The sequence below is a fragment of the Phycodurus eques genome, chromosome 3 (assembly GCF_024500275.1).
Source record: "Phycodurus eques isolate BA_2022a chromosome 3, UOR_Pequ_1.1, whole genome shotgun sequence".
NCBI lineage: Eukaryota > Metazoa > Chordata > Actinopteri > Syngnathiformes > Syngnathidae > Phycodurus > Phycodurus eques.
In genome coordinates this window covers 19,945,085-19,965,441 of record NC_084527.1, presented here as the reverse complement: position 1 = coordinate 19,965,441, position 20,357 = coordinate 19,945,085, and the positions used below count along the sequence as shown (strand labels likewise).

At 40.1% G+C, this 20,357-nt stretch overlaps 1 protein-coding gene across 1 annotated transcript in view; it reads right to left on the bottom strand.

Annotated features, from left to right (window-relative positions):
* Positions 1 to 20,357, bottom strand: part of LOC133400120 (neurogenic locus notch homolog protein 1-like) — a 78,865-nt gene that overhangs the window by 6,423 nt on the left and 52,085 nt on the right. Inside the window, 13 exon segments of the mRNA XM_061672390.1 lie at positions 2,296 to 2,458; positions 3,725 to 3,815; positions 4,817 to 5,030; positions 7,028 to 7,176; positions 7,471 to 7,893; positions 8,843 to 9,420; positions 12,081 to 12,193; positions 13,331 to 13,588; positions 14,920 to 15,052; positions 15,809 to 15,993; positions 17,052 to 17,205; positions 18,262 to 18,463; positions 18,952 to 19,180. Of these exon segments, the coding sequence (XP_061528374.1) occupies positions 2,296 to 2,458; positions 3,725 to 3,815; positions 4,817 to 5,030; positions 7,028 to 7,176; positions 7,471 to 7,893; positions 8,843 to 9,420; positions 12,081 to 12,193; positions 13,331 to 13,588; positions 14,920 to 15,052; positions 15,809 to 15,993; positions 17,052 to 17,205; positions 18,262 to 18,463; positions 18,952 to 19,180 (2,892 nt within the window).

Sequence of the window (20,357 nt, the reverse complement as noted above, 5' to 3'; positions counted from 1 at the left end):
CAGCAGGGGAAAGAAGACAAAAGGATGCACTTCAAAGCGAGGGCCGATCAAAACAAAGCAACAAACAAATTGAATAACGGATTCTGATCGACGCTTCGGTTATGCTTTAGGAGAAAAGCGAAGTTGGGGGGGGGGATAGAACAAGGTGAACCGCAATATCTGACTGAGCGAGGCAGCGAGGCACGTTGCGTCGACTCGGACGGGCTTTTCTCCTCTTCAAAAGGAATCGCAGGCCGCAGATCCCGCAGATTTGGTCAATCCCAGCGCATCGATCGGTGGCGGCGGGGGCGAAAAAAAGTGCACTTGCTAGTTGTTAACCCCATTACTTTGATTTGTCCGAGCTCTTCTTCTGGGGATTCGACACCTACGACAAAATAGCCTCTTTTAAAGGACATTTGTGAACACTGGCACTTATTTTATAGTTCTGGACTTAAAAAGCATGTCTGCAGAACCCCCCAACCCAAGTGAGCCTGTGACGTCAGCGCTCGAAGCCAGGCACATTTGCTCATACTTCGTAAGCGTTCTTGATTGTCTCAAAAGCAATAGTAATTGTCACCTAGCTTCAAAGTCTGGATGTTTTTTTTTAGACAATACCGAATGAAAATAGTGAGGTTAGATAAATTTGTGTAGGCTTGTTTTGTTAAAATACTATAGATCGCTGTAATGCCTCCTTGCAGAGGGCAGCCGCACGAGGTAAGAGACTCATATAATTTCCGCATACATAGAGTATTATGTAACAAGAGTTTTGTAAGCTCCAAGAGTGTTAAGGCCAAACGAGTATTTGTCGCACATTTTTTTTTTTTTAATTAAAAATTGTAAATACATTTGAGTGTTTCAAGATATCACACTTTTAAGTTGAATGTTTTATTTGTATTAATAGGTACTGTATGACACTAATCCTAAGAACGTTTTGCTTCGTCATCAATAACACTCAGCTTAGATCTTTTGGTTTGCATATGTTGACTTAGAGTAAATTGAATAACAACTAATTGACTATTGGTTTTATCATGTTCCATAAACACAAGGAGAAGTAAAATCCCTCTTCCTCCTGTTCTGGTCCTCAGTAGAAAACGTTTGGCTATTACTGGGTTAGAAAATGGAGGCCCATTAGTGGCGCAATGATCAATCTGATCTGGAATCAGTGTCCCTCCCCCAACTCCCAGGTGGCGTCTGCTTTGAAGAAGATCCTTCGCCCCGAGGACCCCGGCAGGGCCTGCAACAACTCCCTCGTGCACACCGACGCAAATCACACACTGACAACGTGACGTGCTCTCTGCTTTGACGGAAACCATAAGACACACACATACTAGCAATCAGGATCTTCAAAAGGGCATTTAATTACATTTCACAAGCAATTAAAGCGCCTGATAATTGATAATAATTGTTCATATAACCAAATGTGATATAAAGGGATCAAAATATCATAAGATCCAACAGAGGTAAAACAATGAAAAACCTGATTGGATGAGATTTACAAGCGATAACAAATATCCTAACTAAATTACTGTATGTCAATATGTGGATTTTTGGCACAAATTGAACGATATATAAAAAGACACACACACAATTATGTAATAATATAATAAAATGTAAAAGATTAAAAAATAAAGATCTTGGTGGAGGTAAATATTCAAAGAAAAAGCAATAATACAAAAAAGTAGCATTTATTACTATTTTATATACTTTCTTATAATTGTTCAGAAAGTAAATATAATGAAATAATAATAAATAAATATCCCTTGGTAGAGGTAACTATTCAAAGAAAAAACAATACTACAAAAAAGTAGTATTTATTACTATTTTATGTACTTTCTTATAATTGTTCAGAAAGTAAATATAATGAAATAATAAATAACAAATATAATGTAATAATAATCATAATAATAATAAAATATACTTGATGGAGGTTGATATAAAAAATAAAAGGTATATGTAGTACCAATAAAACAGAAATTAATATATTTTTATTACTTATTATTCAATTATACTAAATATTTAAATACAGGTATATACTACAAAATATGAAAATGCGTAAAATAGTATCTTTCCCTTGGCTAAATTAAAAATACATAAGACATCTGAATTATAAAGGATTCATTTATTATTCTTGACCATAAAATTATGATTAAAATTACCTTTTTTTTAACCCAATTTAAATGTATCCTAAATCTTTTCCATGTCGAATAAACTTATCAACCTCTGTGATTGTTTTGTAGCTTTGGAAGCCCAATGTATGACATTAAAAATCTGCTTTCTATTTTGACTGTCCGAACTAATTGGCCGAGCGTCACCCACCTGGCCCTCGGACGTTGACGTCCATGCAGTCGCTGTCAATCTCGCCCTGGGGGGGTGTGGGCGCCACGGAGGGGATGCGCAGGTCAGCCGCGTCCAAGTGCTGCTGGGTCCATTGCCGGTTGTCCGTGTGGTCGCCTGCGTCTACGACGGCTTGCTCGTCAAACTGCTGGAGAGGGAAAGAAAAAGATACGATATTAAGAGAGCTGCAAACATGGGTATGCTGTTTTCATTATTTAAAAAACCCAATGGCTTTATTAAGTCACAATTAGAATAAAATACAAATGAACATTATGTACAGACAAGTACAACGTGCAGAGGTTCCCCCCCCCCCCCCCATTGTGCCAAGTCATCAAAATTGATACTAAATATAATGGACAGTAACAATTCATTTTAACTTTTGTAACTAAGTACGGGCGGCACGGTGGGCGACTGGTTAGAGCCTCTGCCTCACAGTTCTGAGGAGCGGGGTTTCAAACCCCGGCCCCACCTGTGTGGAGTTTGCATGTTCTCCCTGTGCCAGCGTGGGTTTTCGCGGGCACTCCGGTTTCCTCCCACATCCCCAAAAAACATGCATGCGAGGTTAATTGACGACTCTAAATTGCCCGTAGGCGTGAATGGTTGTTTGTTTGTGGATGGATGGATGTATAAATAAGTACGTTTCAGTCTGTACTTTTTTACTTTTAAAAGGAGTAAAGGAGATGAATAAGTATTTCTACTTCTACTTTTTTTTTTTTTTTTTTATTACACAAGTATATATATTCCTATCTACAGTAAGTACAGTGTGTGAGCACTTTGACCACATCTGCTTACAAATGATTTGACTCGAAATTGGTTTCGGTGCAAGACGCAAATACAAAAATAATCTGACAATAATATTAATCAAGAATACAAAATATTAGATACCGGTATTTTTTTTTCCAAAAATATCCAACAATAATACAAAATATAAGACAAAAAAAAAATCACAAATAAAAAACAACAACAAGAATAGACAAAAAAAATATTAGCTGAAAATATTTTAAAAAATCAACAAGAACATTCGATAAAAATTAGTAAATACTCAGAAAAAAAGACAAAATGTTGGCCAATAAAACAAAATATGAGACAAAAAAAAGCCCCAAAATATTAGATGGAAAAAAAATTCAGTCTTTTCTTTAACACATCTGTTCTACTTTAGTACAGAGTGTGAGTAATTTTGCACTCTTGAATACACTTTATCTTTGACATCATTCCAAAAGAAGAAATGCTTTGGGTGAGGTAAGGTGATCATAGTTGCCAAAATAAATAAAAAAGACAAAAATAAACAAGGTAAATAATAAAGAACTCGGCATATCTATACTCTATCAACTATATTTCTACTTTTCCACCTCCACTGTAAATAATCAGATGATAAAATGTTGAAAACATAATTTTGTTGTTGATTTCTTACCCTGAAACGTTTGTCGCTTGAGGGCTCGTCTTCTCCCCATTCGTTGTGGCCGTCGTCCATGAGGGAAATGTCCGAGGTGTTTTTTAGCGGTCTGTGACGAACAAGAGGAGATGACAGTGAAATCGGTCCATCTCCTCCGAGCCATTAATGGAGAAAAAAAAAACAATAAAAAAGCACTGATCAAATCCACATCCCACCCCTTGGTTGTCAATAAAAGCACACCTCAACTGCCAATCACTGTATGAATGCTGAAGAGCATTCTCCCCACTTTTTTCACATCCTAATCCTTCCACGTTTTGTTCACAGATTCAAAACATTCCGGAAATATCAGATTCCCCCCAAAATCTTTCTAAAATCTCAAAATCTCTCTAATTTTCACCAAAATTAAATCCAAAATTAAGGGATATTTGACCTATATACTATTAATCAATCACATTCCCCAAATGTCCACATTTCCACAGTAATATTCACAAATTAAGAGCTATTTGACCTCTTTACCTCCTCATTCTACATTACTCGACCATTCCAACTTCAAAATGTTCAGCTCATTCAGGATATCTGTAGAACTACTAATCAAATTCTCAAATTCCCCCTGTACAATTCCCCAATTCAGAGATATTTTACATATCAATCTCCTCCTTTCCACATTCCAATAATTCTCACATTCCTCAAATATCATGATAAAATCACCAAATTCATCGATAATTTACATATTTACTTTCTTCAATATTTCTTGACCGATTCAAAGTATTCCGACTTCAAAATGTTTAGCTCATTCAGGACATCTTCCGAACTATTTATCACATGCCCCAAGTCTCCCAATTTTCGCAATAAGATTCCAAAATTAGGAGATATTTTATACATTTACCTCCATTTGCCATTTATCAAAGTCTCACACTTCAAGATTTTCAATTATTCCACTGCATTTCAGTTCAGCGTCAGCTCTTCAGCATTCACACGCCATTTCTACACAAATTGCATTCTCTAGGTATCATTAATGATATGGTAAAACCCTGACATGCGCCCCAAATTTGAAGGGTCAGAGGTAGCCCTTCACCTGACGCGTGAAGAAAACAAACAGACGAAACTTACTTTAATCCCACCGAATCCTCCCCGACGGGCTCGCGTCTCTTCTTCTTGCTGGGCTCGGTGGTCTTGAAGCCCTCAGGGAGCCAGAGGCGCCCGTGCTCGTGCCGACGCTTCCGGGCGACCACCACACCCACACCGACGAAAGCCAACATGGCCAGGGTGCCCAGCACCAGGTAGACCGGGTAGAGTTCCTGCGGCTGCTGGGCGTCGGCACCGCCTGGCGAGAGAAGCCACAGCATGGTCACGGCACCGGGAATGGACCAGCAGTGAGGGCGTCCGAGACACTTGCTTCTACTAGCTATCCCGTAATAATCACAATGGCAAAGAATGGGGCGCGAAAAAAAAAAAAAGAGGAAAAAAAAGACCACTACCACCCTCCTAACTCGCTTTTCAACTCATGGTACCGAGAGGCAACTTTACAATTTCTTCTTTAAGAGGAAAAAAAAGAGAAAGGAGGAGGGGGATTAATGAACTTCAAATTACTGCACGCGCATTAAGCTGTAAAGACGGAGGATTTATCAGGATTTTCCAGATAACAAAGAATCCCAACTTCTAGCACACTCCCGATCAATTTTTCCCTTTCTCTCCCCCCCCACCCTTACTAACGATTTTGAAATGATAAACTCCCCTCCCCAACCTAAACCCTTAAGTCCTGGTATTACATCCAGCGAGGTGAAGGTTGCAGCAGCAGCCCCTCGCACCATGCACACACAAGAAAAAAAAAAGCAGGAGATGGAGAGCTGCTTTGAGTTGATTTGCAGCAATTAAGCATTTTGGAGCCCGAAGCCAGTGGATTTAAGACTAGCAAGGAAAAAGGATTGATTGATCGCCACTGAATTTGTTCATGGCTGCATAACAAATATACAATCAAAGAGCGGCGGGGTTAGGACCTGACAGGGGTGGCGGGTGCCGTGGATATTTTCACTTTTTCATGTGGGCGCCCCCGCATGTGTCCCACCTGTGTGTGTACGAGCATGTAAGGAAAGACTCCAGATCAAGGCCTGATGGGATCACGGCACATTCACTGCAATCCACACCCATTCAATATTAATTGCAGTGTTCCCCTGCTATATCGCGGTTTGATGTTCGCACCGCCGCTATGTTGCGGATTTTTAAGCGATAGTTTTTTTATGGGATTTTACAATATACAGGCAAGGTGGAATTTAGTGTTGCATGTCTTCAATGTAGTACCATGTTGTACTGTGACATGGGAAGAGATGGAGCAAGAAAAAAAGGCAGGGAAGGTCCCCAACTTAGGTAGTCGTTGTTCCCACAGGACACAAAGAATATATGCTTGTGAGTATTGTTGTATGTGCTACTTGTACAGTCAGTACGTGTTGCTCCTCCATCAGTTAAACTAGCAGTTTTTTTTTAAAGGTTTTGAATTTTTGCAGCATCTATGCTAATTTCCATTAGCCCCTCTATGGCAGTTTGCATTTTATGTTAGCCTTGAGTTAGCGGACTTTCTTGAAACAAAATGATATAGTTTGGTTTAACATACAATGTTAAATTCTCTTTTGTGTCATGTCAGTTTTAAAGTAAGCTTCACCTTGAGTGACAAACAGCTTGAAGCAAGCATGCTTTGGCCTTTGGACCTTTCAAGTGAATCTTCTTTTTGTTTCAGCAAAGTGATGTTATAAGATAGTTTCCCATTTCTTGACTGGAAAGAGTGAGAACAAGCGCTAAGGAATACTTTACAAAGTGTGTTTTAATCGTATATTTTAGTACCTTCAACGGTGGTTAAAGCATCGGGAGGGATAAAACTATATAGCTAAAAATGTTTTTATCATATGGTCTCTCTATTTTGGAGATTTTTACCTTTTGCAAGGTGGGTCAGAATGTATCCCCTGCTATAACCGGGGACCCACTGCACAGTAATCCCCTAACTATATTGCAGTCCACCTCTCACAGTCCCACTGTATCACAGACTTTTCTGCTAAACATATCTACCTCATCGAGGCAATGCAGTCTGATAAAAACTTCATGTAAAAGGCATACTGGTGCGATAACAAATTAGGGGTGTCTCCAAAATATCCAAAAAGCGTTGAAGGAGATGAACAAGGAAACTTTAACAATGTGATGAACAAAACGTGTTTATGACACTGAAGAGCTCTCTCCTGACAAAATTGCCTCTAAAAGTGCAAAATTACAGTTTTACACAACGCATTTACGCTGAAGCCAACATATTAGACAATAAAGCCTACTTATACTCACTATAAACGGCTTCGATGGTATAGGGAACGTCCAGTTTGCCGCTGGACGCCAACGCCCCGAGGAAGGCGGCGGCGTCCGTGGCGCTCTGGAAACATTCGCTGGACTGCTGGACGCACTGACGGTTGTCAACCTCCAAGTACACGATGGAGCTACAAGGCCAAGAGAAAGCATTTAGCTGGTTGTTCCTCTTCAAAATGGTGGCAGACATCCTGACTTGTACTTTGTTTCTTTCCACCATGGGGATATTTCTGTATTTCAGTACTTAAGTCGATTTTTCAGGTATCTGTATACTTCAGTATTATTTTTGTGATTACTTTTTACTTTTACTCGCTACATTTGAAAACTGATCTGTACTTTCAAAATAGGCTCTACTTTCTTATAGTTACGTATAGAGTGTGAGCACTTCTGCCATCTCTGCAGAAATCTTAAATAATCTTCCTCACCCTTTTATCTGCACGTGATCCAGCTCCCTCTTTGTCCGCCAGTGCCCATCCACGCTCCTCCTGACCACGTTCAGCACCTTGCCCGGAACTTCAGACCATGTGGCCACCGAGCGTTTGACGTTGTACTTCTTTAGCTCCTGTTCGTTGCCGTAGTAGGGGTAGACCATGGTCTCGCCCTCCGTGTCCATCCGGAACACCACGTTGGTGCGCAGGACACGGCTGAGCGCACGCAAGAAGCCAAACGAGTTGTTGAGCAGCTGCGCTGGTGCGATCAGGACCACCACCACAAGCTGGCCCAGGGCCAGCTTCTCTGGCATGTTGTTGGCGCAATCCAGGCCATCCCATTCGCACTCAGCGTTGTTGCAGCCCTGGTCGCAGTGGCTGTCGGCGTAGTGGTCTTTGCAGTACTGGTCGTACAGGGGGCTATGAACCGAAAACAAGTTAATGGTGTCTGAGGGGTTCTCAAACTTTTGCCGTCCAGAGATCCCTTTCAAGGAAGACATTTTTCCGACGACCCCCTCATAATCCTAACACCAATTTAAAATAACTAAAATGTGTAACTCCAAATGTCACAGGAATTATTTTCTATTTTCGAAAAAATGTAATGTTACAGTAACCAATACAGTGGTGCCTAGAGATAAGAGTTTACTTTGTGCAACTCCACAGGGGCGGGGCCAGGATTTGAACCCCAGTCCTCAGAACTTTGAGGCAGATGTGCTAACAAGTCGGCCACAATTCAAAGAATTTAAATAAGGTCAAATTTAGTTGACCTGTAAATTTCACCCCAAAGCCCAATATCCCAGTATTTTTGTGTGTAGTGTATACTCTTTGTGGGACCTCTCTACGCCTCTGTATTCTTTACCCAAAACTCAGAATAGGAGTACATGTACCAGCCACTAGTTATGGAAATATGATACTGTACATACATGTGATGATTACACTGGTCAACAACAGATTCATTGTCTAAGATTTTGTTTAGCTCAGTTAGGACAATTTTGATGTGCTGAGTCCAAATACCACAGTAGTTTTTCTCAAACATGCCAAGTTTTTAAACTATGGTCACATGTTTTTGTTTACATGTCCAGGTATTTTCACTTCAGAGGTCCAAATAAATGGAGGTGCATGCCCTAAACTTTGAGCAGTGTTAACGTAACATTAAATTTACAGGTAGCCTAAATATTTTTATCAGTCTACTATTCAATTTACAGAAAGAAAAGTTTTAACATTTTAACAACTTGGCATAAAAACTTGATCTGAAACAGATGTAATTTTTTGCTTCAGTGATGCAATACTGTCCTACATCAATTGAAAAAACATCAGAACCAGAATCAAAAAATATTTTTGTTACCCAGTGCTATCTAAGAAAACTCACTTGCACTGTCCTTCCAGATTCTGGCAGTCAAATCCATCGTAGAGGCACCCGCCATTGTCGCACTGCGAGTCACAATTGCCGTCATTGAAGTAGCGCCAACACTGCAACGAGGCCGAGCAGTTCTTCCATGGATCGTCGAAGTTAAGCGAGCAGTCGCCATTGTCCCAGCCGCATGCGTGCTTGTTGCACAGCATATCGCACACCTGGTTGTGCTTGCGCTCCTCACACTGCGGGATCTCACAAGCTACGTCCGTCACTGACGGTGGCAGCGGTGCCACATCGTGGCCCCGTCCGCCCGGGGAGCTGTAGTCCAGGATGTGGCACCAGAGGCCGTTGAAGTTGGCGGGGCAGACGCAGTGGTAGTACGGCGCCTCGGGGGTGTTCTCGCACGTGCCTGAGTTGTAGCAGGGGTTGGAGTTGCACGGGCTGTCGGTGGGGTACTGGCACTGGGGCCCCGTGAATGATGGCGTGCACAGACACTTGGGACTCAGCTGGCCCGAGATGCAAGTGCCTCCATTCCGGCACTGGAGGCTGCCGCAAGCCTGGGCGTTGTAGTCACAGGTGGAGCCAGTGAATCCCTGTTTAGAAAAGATTCACTATTAACCACAAACTTTGGTCAGTAACGCTAACCCTAACCCAGGAAGGCCTTCTCTGCTGGCCTAAACACTACTAGAAACTACATTTACAACCTAAATTATAATATTTGTTTCATTAAATTATATTAACTTATTCCCAAAAGTAAATTTTCTTCATTTCGTAGCGTTTTTGTTGGCTGCACTGCTTCCAATTCGCGGATGTGGATGTTAAATTTTTTTGTCCCATTAGATTTCAGCCGCGGCACGGTGGCTGACTGGTGAGAGCGTCAGCCTCACAGTTCTGAGGACTGGGTTTCAATCCCCGGCCCCGCCTGTGTGGAGTTTGCATGTTCTCCCCGTGCCTGCGTGGGTTTTCTCCGCACTCCGGTTTCTTCCCACATCCCAAAAACATGCATAGTAGGTTAATTGAAGACTGCCCGTAAGTGTGAATGTGAGTGCGGATGGTTGTTTGTTTGTATGTGCCCTGCAATTGGCTGGCAACCAGTTCAGGGTGTACCCCGCCTCCTGCCCGATGACAGCTGGGATAGGCTCCAGCACGCCCGCGATCCTAGTGAGGAGAAGCGGCTCAGAAAATGGATGGATGGATGGATTAATTTCTTGCACTGACTTGTTTTAAAGTTGTATTTCAAACTCAATTTAACCTTATTTTTGAACAAACTAGGCTGTGTACTTTGTGGTGACAGACTTGTGCCAGTAACTCCTACGGTTCTTAAGAGAACACCATTAAACAAAAGCCAATACAGTTTTCTGTTGGTCAAATATAATCAGAGATTCATAAGTAAGGGATTAATAGATGTCATAAAAATGTTGCCATGCTTTAAAAAAAGTAATGTGAACGGTATTTGCATTCCTGTGTTCCCTAATTAAATCAGTCGGGGTAGTTCATTTATTTAGACGCACTGACTCTGGACAATTGACAATTGTCATTAGATGAAATGTTATGATTCATATGCTGTGGTATTAATTTTAAAAACATAGTGTAGACAGCTTTCTCACAGAGCTGACACAACAGATGACATTTTAATGGTGACACTTCAATAAACATGTTCAGTAGTTTGAAAATTATATTCACAAGTAGCTACTCATTTTTACTGTGCTTACTAATGTGGAACACACTTTTGGTTCGGAAATTCACTCCAAGTGCACTCTCTTCACTGCGGAACGTTTGGAAACTCAGAGCGTTGTTGGAGTGTGCCTTTCGGTTATTCACAGCGCCGCGCTCTGGGAGTCCCGGAGCGCACTCGCGCCGCTCTGACTGATGAGACAGAGCGGCCGAAGCGTGAGGCAGGACGAGATGTGTACAGGCAGAACTCACACATTCAATATGGCGCAGGCACAGACACGCACGTTCGTAAATTCAAAGAAAATGGAGAGGCTACGCCGCTCTGAACACTGCACTGTCAGAGCACAGTGAGAGCGTAAGATTGGATTTCCGAACATAGCCTTTGTCAATGACTTTTTTATCGCCGTGATCGTAATGCAAAGTGATCCGATACAGCAGCCCTATAAACAACGCTTTCCTCATGCCTGCAAACCTCTCCACACTTTTTTTTAATCTCTACAACTGACCGGTAACGACGCTGTTTTACTTCTTCTGCATTCAGCGGTTGGCATTACATTTAAGGCGCTACTATCTGCTCTCGAGTGCACATCACTTCACCTCATTAGTAAATGAGAGAGAGAAAGAAAAAAAGAGAGTTGTGTGTGCCTCTGAACTGAAACGAAAGGTTCCGACAATTACCATACACTGTCCCACCGCGAGTTGCGTTACTTAGCTGTACTAAAATGTTTACAATCACATCAATATTATTTGTAATCGTCCTAAACCAGTCTATGAAATTTAATGTCTGACCAGCTGGCTAAACTGTTGAAGACGTTTACCTGTCTTGGTGAGTTTTGTAATGACGAATTAGGTTCCACGTCCTTATGTTATGTCTTTAATGCGTGAGTTGTCTAAAGTCAAGTCTTTCTTAAGTATTTGGTAAGCAGGTCGCAAGTCATAAAACTGGCAACTCGAGTCGACTCGAGTCAACTCATTTGACTCGAGTACCCCATCTCTGCTGTTGCGTATGATATATTTTACTTACATTTTCAATTTCTTGTCATGTTATTACATAAAAATTGATTCTGAACTGTTTCAGATTATGTACATCGAACAGTTACGTGCTGTTATATTGATTTTTTCTATAGAATCAAATCTTTCTATACAGAGGCCGAGCCCTGCCACAAATAGTGAAAATCTGTGAGTAATTTTCACCCCCTAAAAAGGTTAATAATTGCCTTTAGAAGCCACAACATGGCACCAAATCACTACTTTTCTATTAGACAGTGCTATGGCCTGACTAAATTAACATCGTTCCTTAGTACTAAGATGCCATAAGAATGGATCAAAGCAATACTTTTATATTAGTATGGGCTTTAGCCTGATCACAAAAACAGCGAATAACATAACACGTTCCCCCAAAAAATCTGCAAAAATCGAATCGCGAATATGCGTAGAAGCACTGTATTTTCAACATAATAGTGGTGGTTTTAAGAGTTGGATTAAGTTGGGTAATTCCCCACTGAAGGCCCAGCTATCGCCCCTGGCTACAAATCTAGAAGGTGTTCGATTGTTTGTTTGAGAGTGTGTGCACACTTACAGGAGGACATTTGCATATGAAGCCGTGCGGGGTGTTACTGGCGACAGCACAGGTCCCCCCATTGCGACACGGTTTCCCCTTACAGCCATCGAACACAGCTTCACAGCGCTGACCTATAGTCATGTCACAAAAACACACAGGGGTTAATTACGGATGTAGCCGATAACAACGTATCCCAAAGCATCTTTCTCAGTGTTTTTAATGTGCAATGGAAGTGCTGTTGCTCTGCTTAATGGAGAAGTTAGTAAAATACTGTTTCTTGGACCTTTATTCCAGAAAATACTACATTTAAGAAAATCTTTCACCCACTCTATTTTTTCCCAATCTTACATTTTTCATCTAATATTTAGCATTTTTCCAAATATTTTTTATTTCTTACAATATTTTTGTAATTGTCTATTTTCCAAGTAATATTTACTCCTAATATTTGTGTACTTTTTGACTAGTAGTTTCTTTTAAATTACCAATATTCTAGTATTTTTCTCCTGAAGTTTAGTATTTTTATCTAATATTTTATCCATCCATCCATTTTCTGAACCGCTTCTCCTCACGAGGGTCGCGGGCGTGCTGGAGCCTATCCCAGCTGTCATCCGGCAGGAGGCGGGGTACACCCTGAACTGGTTGCCAGCCAATTGCAGGCATTGCGGATTTATTTACAGTCACACCTATAATATTTTAGTCTTATTTTATGTTTTCATTTTCGACATGTATCTTTCATTCTATTGCATATATTTTTTTCAAATATTTTTGTATTATTCATCTAATATTTTTGTATTTTTCCAATCGTTTTTTAAACCCTCATTTGAAAGCTAAATCCTTTGTGTAAGTCCTTACACATGGCTTGAAACCCGATTTTGAATTATTAATATAATTAGGTTAATCACAATTAATTAACAAGTCACATATTAATAAAATGAAAACAAATTGTTAAATGTACATCATTTTTTATTTTAATTATTATTATTTAATTCTCATTGGTAATTGTATTATTTCCTCATTACTTGAATTGTAATTAATTAACCAATTCAATATTTATAAAATAAACACAAATGTTAAATGTCTTAGTTTTTAATTTTTTTAAGAACAAAATACTTAATTTTCATTTGTAATTTTATTATTTAAAATTAAATTACTGACTAATATTTTTGTGTAATATCTTGTATTTTCCATCTAATATTCTGTAATTTTTCTAACATTTTTCTCTGTTTTCTCATTAGCTAATTTCCATCTGATTATTGAATCAATATTACCAGTGAATCCAGTACGACACTCGCAGCGGTAGTTGTTGGCCAGCTGGATGCAGCTGTGCGTGCCGCGCAGGTCGCACGGGTTTGAGAGGCACTCGTTGACGTCACCCTCGCAGCGCTCGCCAACGTAGCCGGGCGGGCACAGGCAGTGGTAGCCGCCCACGCCGTCCACGCACCTGCCGTGGTTGAAACACTTGGGCTCTTTGGTGAGCGGCTCGGCCAACGGCGTGCAGTCGTCCACGTTGATCTCGCAGTTGACGCCTAGTGTGTACAGAGTAAATTCATTTGGGTGACATACAACTCAAACGTGTACTGGACAGGAGGACTTTCCTACACTGCAAAAGCTGGGATTAAAAAATAAAGAATAGAGTAATTAAATGAGGAATGTATATTACTTTTTTTAACTGGAAAAGGCATTAACAGATTGACGAAGTGGTTCACTATCTGCCAAACTGCTGCTTGTTGTGAAGTGAGTTAAGTTGCCACCATACAGTGCACATATCTCAAATTTGTGCTTGTAAGTCAAAACCAAAAATCAGCCAAATGACGGCTCGTATGTTTTGAAAAATTTATATCACTTGTATCTGAAGGTGTCACTGTACTGTAATGCCCTCGCACGGGCAAGGGGAGTCACAGTATCTGTATCGCGGTTCACCAATTGCGGAAAAGGTGCATTGGAGATTTTCTTTCATATTCATTACCGAGCGCAATTCACTACATTGCGGCATTTTGTGTGTTTGCCGTCATTGGTGGAAAAATAAATGCTTCCTAGACTAAAAAATTAAAACTGGAAAAAAAACAAAAGAAAAATCTATTAAAAAAGAAATTAAAAGGAATAAAATAGTGTACAGAACTCCTGTGCATCACTGTATGTTTAAGAGTTTAAAATATGTTTTATAGTATAGAAAGTGTATGGTAGAGGTTAATAGTGTGGGAAAGATTAATAAGCATCTAGGGACGTTCATACAGCTTTAAAATATGCATAAATAATTTTTAAAAAAGGAAATATATATATATATATATATATATATATATATATACATATATATACAAATATATAAATATATATATATATATATATATATATATATATATATATATACACATCCATACATCTTCTGAGCCGCTTCTCCTCACTAGGGTCGCGGGCGTGCTGGAGCCTATCCCAGCTGTCATCGGGCAGGAGGCGGGGTCACCCTGAACTGGTTGCCAGAGAATCGCAGGGCACATAGAAACAAACAACCATTCGCACTCACAGTCACACCTACGGGGAATTTAGCGTCTCCAATTAATGCATGTTTTTGGGATGTGGGAGGAAACCGGAGTGCCCGGAGAAAACCCACGCAGGCACAGGGAGAACATGCAAACTCCGTTACTTTGCAGATTTCACCTAGTGCGGGGCTGGTCCGGAACCTAACCCTAGTGATAAACGAGGGATTATTGTATTTCCAAAATCCTCAAGCTTAACCTCACATGGAAATTTACCAGAAACTTTCCAGAAGTTTTCTGGAAAAGTTTCACCCCTTTGCAACCTTAAGTGTAATTACTTAAGAGACACAGAGAAGAGGATGGGCGGAATAGGGTATTCTAACCTTGCGTTCCCCGGGGACAGGAGCATTTGTAGGTATCGATCAGGTCAATGCAGGTGCCCCCGTGCTGGCACGGCTGGGAGAAGCACTCATTGATCTCGTCGGAGCAGTTGGTCCCCACGAAGCCAGGCGAGCACTGCGACGCAAAGATGGAGGAGGAGTAGGAAGAAGAAGAGAAGGAGGAAGAAGAGTTGAATCGATGGCGGACATGAAACACAAAGAATTTTGTTTACCTGGCGTTTTCTTTCCGGGCCAAGGCCGACCTAGAGATTTTTAATGGAGGGGAGCTTAACATTACTGGAAGTGGGTGCTGTTTATAAATAGACCCTGTAGTTACAGTGACTCCATAGGAGTATTTCATCTACTTCTATGGTAGTGTTGCAGATACACAATTTGTGATTTAAAAAAATAACTAAATATATAAATATATATATATATATACCGTAATTTCTCATGTATAATGCACATTCCCCCCCCCCCCCAAAAAAAATGTCAAAAGTCAATAGTGCGCATTATCCATAAGTTTAGGGGAAAATGAAAACGCTTTCACATTTTATAAATGTATGCAGCCATCGAGAGGTTATGAAAAAGCTGTATACTTTCATTCCAATGTCACCGCCACCTAGAGGTTATGAGAAAGGTGTACACGTTCATTCTAATATGCCGCCACCCAGAGGTAATGAAAAAGGTGTACCCAACACTTTCATTCCAATATGACAGGGGTACGTATGACTGCATATATTACGGTATTGGAAAGAAACTGGGTATAAGTGTGTGTGTGTGTTTTTTTTTTAAGAATAGGAACACAAAAAAATTAAGAAGCATCGCACCGGTGAACAATTTTTAAACATAACTATAAAATAGTTAAATAGTTAAAATTCAGATTTCTTACCTTGCAGGTGTATCCTCCTAAAAAGTCAAAACAAGTCGCTCCATTCTGACAGGGGTTGGGCGTGCATTCATCCACTTGCTCCTCACAGTAGCTTCCTGTATAACCCACCTGGCAGTGGCAGCGGTGAACGTTTCCGGCATCCAGACACTGGCCTGAGTTACGACACAGGTTGGCAACGTCCACCCCTAGTGAAATATGAAATACTCACATATTATGATTTGTTTTAAATTACATTCCAAACAGTTCCCAGTTTTCTAAACATGTCAGTAATGATAAAGAATTACATCACATTTTTCACCCAATTTTTAGATTTTATTGTTTCGAAGGTGCAGTCTGTCTTATGCAACTTAGCCGAGCTACGCAGTGGTATATTTTTACTGGTGGAGACAGGACTGCATCACCCATTTTGACATATATATATTTATATATATTTACCAATTACACTTTTCAATTGGTGTAGCCGACAGGTGACAAACTCAAAGCTTGGAGGCCAGATCTGGCCCACCACATCACTTTATGTGGCCCACGAAAACAAACAGTTTTTCTTTTAATTTTGGCAGAAAATCTATACCTAAATTGCAATTTCCCTTCACTTTTAGCAGATAATACATGCATTTTCCCCACCAAATCAATTACTAACATAAATTGAACAATAGTTGTATAATAAAATATTTGCAAGCCACAATTGACTTCTGACTTTTTTTTAGAATAACAACACAAAAATATTTTAAATATACTTTACACTACTGTTCAAAAGTTTGGGATCACTTAGAAATGTCTTCAATTATTAATTGTAAATAAAAACACTGTTTTTTCAATGAAGATAACATTACATTAATCAGGAATACAGTGTATATATTGTTAATGGAGTAACAAAAAAAATACATATAAAGAACAGTCTGTATTTGTGGAAAATGTGAAATTGTCTGAGTGACCCGAAACCTTTGAACGGCGTGCCACTTATCAGCTTATAACGCTGTGCATCAAAGTTTGACCGTTGCTTGAAAATGGCAAATCTCCATCCAGTTTAGCTGCCAAGTCACGGGCAGGGAAAGTGGTATGGAAGTGGTATTATGTATATTAGCCAAATTGAAAACAACTTATTTACAGACACATTTTGGAAATAATATAGTTCACAAAAAATGGAATAGTTTGTGTAATTTCAAACTTGTATGCTAAATAATTATGTGTATACCAGCTTTTACAACAATACATTTCCAATAATACGTCCCCTTTTTCTTACCTCTCTGTTTGGCTGCCACCTCACAGGAAACACTTGGTATGTCACAGTAGACGCCCGCCCAGCCCGTCTGGCACTCACACCTGTAGGAGGTGCCCGTTTGCCAGCAGCTACCCCCATTTTTACAGGGTGACGAGTTGCACCAGCGCACTAGATACTAAAATACAGGTACAGGTTGATTAAGAGAGAATACATCACTAAAAGGACTATTTTAACTTTATCTACCTCGCTTAACTTTAATATGAATATAACCAGAATATGCCACACATAGCGCTGACATGCTACACTGTATGCGACAGCATCTCACAAAAGTGAGTAATGTAATCCCTCGTTAATTGCGAGGGTTAGGTTCCAATTGGTGAAATCCGCGAAGTAGCAACCACATAGTCTTATAAACACTTTTTATACTCTTAAACACCTTTTAAACTCTTAAACGTAAATTATTGCACAGTAGTACTGGACACTATGTACGGTATATTTTATTCCTTGTAATATGTGGTTTATTTATTTATTTATTTTTAACTGTTTTTATGTTTTAGGCTAGGAAGCGTTTATTTTACCACAAAGAAAATTATAGCATACAATCAAAATCCTGTGATACGGTGAATTATGCGCAATATAAATATGAAAAAACATAAATCCGCAATGCCTGCAATTGGCTGGCAACCAGTTCAGGGTGTACCCCGCCTCCTGCCTGAAGATAGCTGGGATAGGCTCCAGCACTCCCGCGACCCGAGTGAGGATAAGCGGCTCAGAAAATGGATGGATGGATGAATAAATCCGCAATGCACTGAATCCACAATACGTGAAGGGAACAATGTATGCCCATTACATTTTTGCAAATATTTCATGACAATACTGAATATAATTTGAAGGGACAACAGTGAAGAAATTACTAGCACATATGTGCTAGTAATTTCTTCACAGCACTATGTGCTGACCGGCAATATTAGGAGTCAGTGTGCAGCCTGTATAACACTGTTATGCACTATCCCTCAAAATGACTCAACACACAACTATTAATGTCCGCTGGCAAAATAAAGTGAGTACATCCCTATGTCAAAACGTTCAATAAAATATTTTGTAAAATGTGAGGGGTGTACTCACATTTTGTGAGATACTGTTGCTTTAATATGACTCATATAGCCTCACGTAGTAACGCCTCACGTAAGCTTAATACACCACACGCCATTATTTCAAGGCTCTTTCCTACCTGACAGTTGAGTCCCGTGTATCCATGTGGACACACACACTTGTAGGCTCCGTAGCTGTCCTGGCAGGTCCCACCGTGCAGGCAGGGTCTGGAGTCGCACTCGTTGATGTCATGCTGACAGTAGCTGCCGGTGAAGCCGGAAGGGCACAGGCACGTGAAGGCGTTGATACCGTCCACGCAGGTGCCGCCGTTGAAGCAGGAGCTGTGGGAAGAAATGCATGGGTACGTAAAAATACTGTATATGGACACAACAAAGGTTGCAAAAGTACTCACACCGGTAAGAAGTACAGATACTAGTGTAAAAAAAGACTGGTAAAAGTAGAAGTGCAGACTTTAAAATGTACAGAAGTAAAAATTTATATTTACTGTCCTCCATGTCACTGTTGTCCCGTTTTTTTTCCTGCCTGATAAGACCCCAAAATCTTAATCACTGAGTGTTGACTTTACCTCTATCGGTCTTTTTTATGTCATCCCGTCAGGTGAGGTTGAAAAAGTAAAGAACCTATTTTGACATTGTACAGATGCCTGTCTTTGAATATAGGGAGTTTAAGTAGAATCATCAGAAAAATAAATAAATAATAAAAAGATATTCAACTAAAATAGTAATCCTCAAGTAAAGCTAATCATTTATACTTCCGAGATTCACCACAGGGGGCAGCAGTGGACAAAACAAATCTGAGTCCTCCATACCTCTCCGTGCAGTCGGGCGTGTTGTTTTCACAGTGGATGCCGCTGAAGCCGGGTGGGCAGGTGCAGGTGTAGCTGTTGACACAGTCGGTGCAGTTGGCGGCGTTCTTGCACGGGTTGCTCTCGCACTCGTTGATGTCCTCGTCGCACGCCATGCCCCGGAAGCCCGGCTGGCACGTGCATAGGAAGCCGTTGGCCTCGTCCTGACACAGGCCCCCATTGCTACACGGGTCTGACAGTGAGGGAAGGGACAGTAAGCATGTGACTTAGCTGAAAGAACTGTTAGAAAAATTAGGCCCTGCTATATCACAGATTTCTGTTATAGTGACTGTGTTAATTCTGAGGGATTCATCCCAGACCCTAACCTGCAACAGGTGAAAATACACAATAGAGAGAACATAAGAAAAATAGTTTTCATAGTTTTACCCTTCCCATATGCTTTAATCAGTTAAAAACACATTTAAACATAATAAAACACTTTTTAAACACATTGTACAGTGGTCCTCCGCCTATTTGTAATTCGCTACTGGCGAATTCACTTATTATGGGAGCCCAATAATGTTGTAAAATGAGTTTTAAATGTTTGGGGTTCATAGTTTGCGGTATACTTAGAGTTTAAGCTATTAATATTGGAAATTATTTTAAAAATTATGCATAGCATGGGTTCACTGTAGGGCTGCACGATATTGGAAAAAAATGACACTAACATTTATTTTAAGGCCGCTATATATTTTTTGCGATGTGAAATAATACAGGATCAATGTTGGGGAAGTTTATTTTCTACGCAAAGAAGTTCAAAGTTCAGTTCACCATTCCAAAAATGAACTGGTTCAGTTCATAGTGAATACTTCAAAATGTTTAACTAAGTTCACTGGTCCAAAAATTAACTAGTTCAAAGTTCTTAATTTTATTTATTTTTTATACTGTATGTCGCTGATGGGCTATTAGCCTCAAAATGGTGGCATTTCATTTCCACTTGTATATTACAAAACAAAATAAACTCCATATTATCACAGTGTGATCGTACAGTGTTTTAACGAACCATTCTTATAATAGGAATTTTCCTAGTAATCAATTTTTACAATTATATACTGTATTACAAAAGAATCAAGGAACATATTCGCTCCCATTTACTGCAGTGTCTCTGAATGCACCTCGGGCACTCACGCAGCTGCGGCGTGCCTGCCTACAGTAGTTTCATTCTGAAGAGCGAAACAGGAAATACAGCATGTCTACACTGTTTCCTGCGTCCTCTTTCATAGTTATCATACAAGATAAGTATACAACACTCTTGGCTGTTCAGTGTGTTGTTTGAAGCGTGATAATTTATCATAACATGGGTGCTAATCTTATTAGCATCTCCAAACAGGTCGCTCTGCTGGTCACTTTTAATATTACAGTTGATCCAC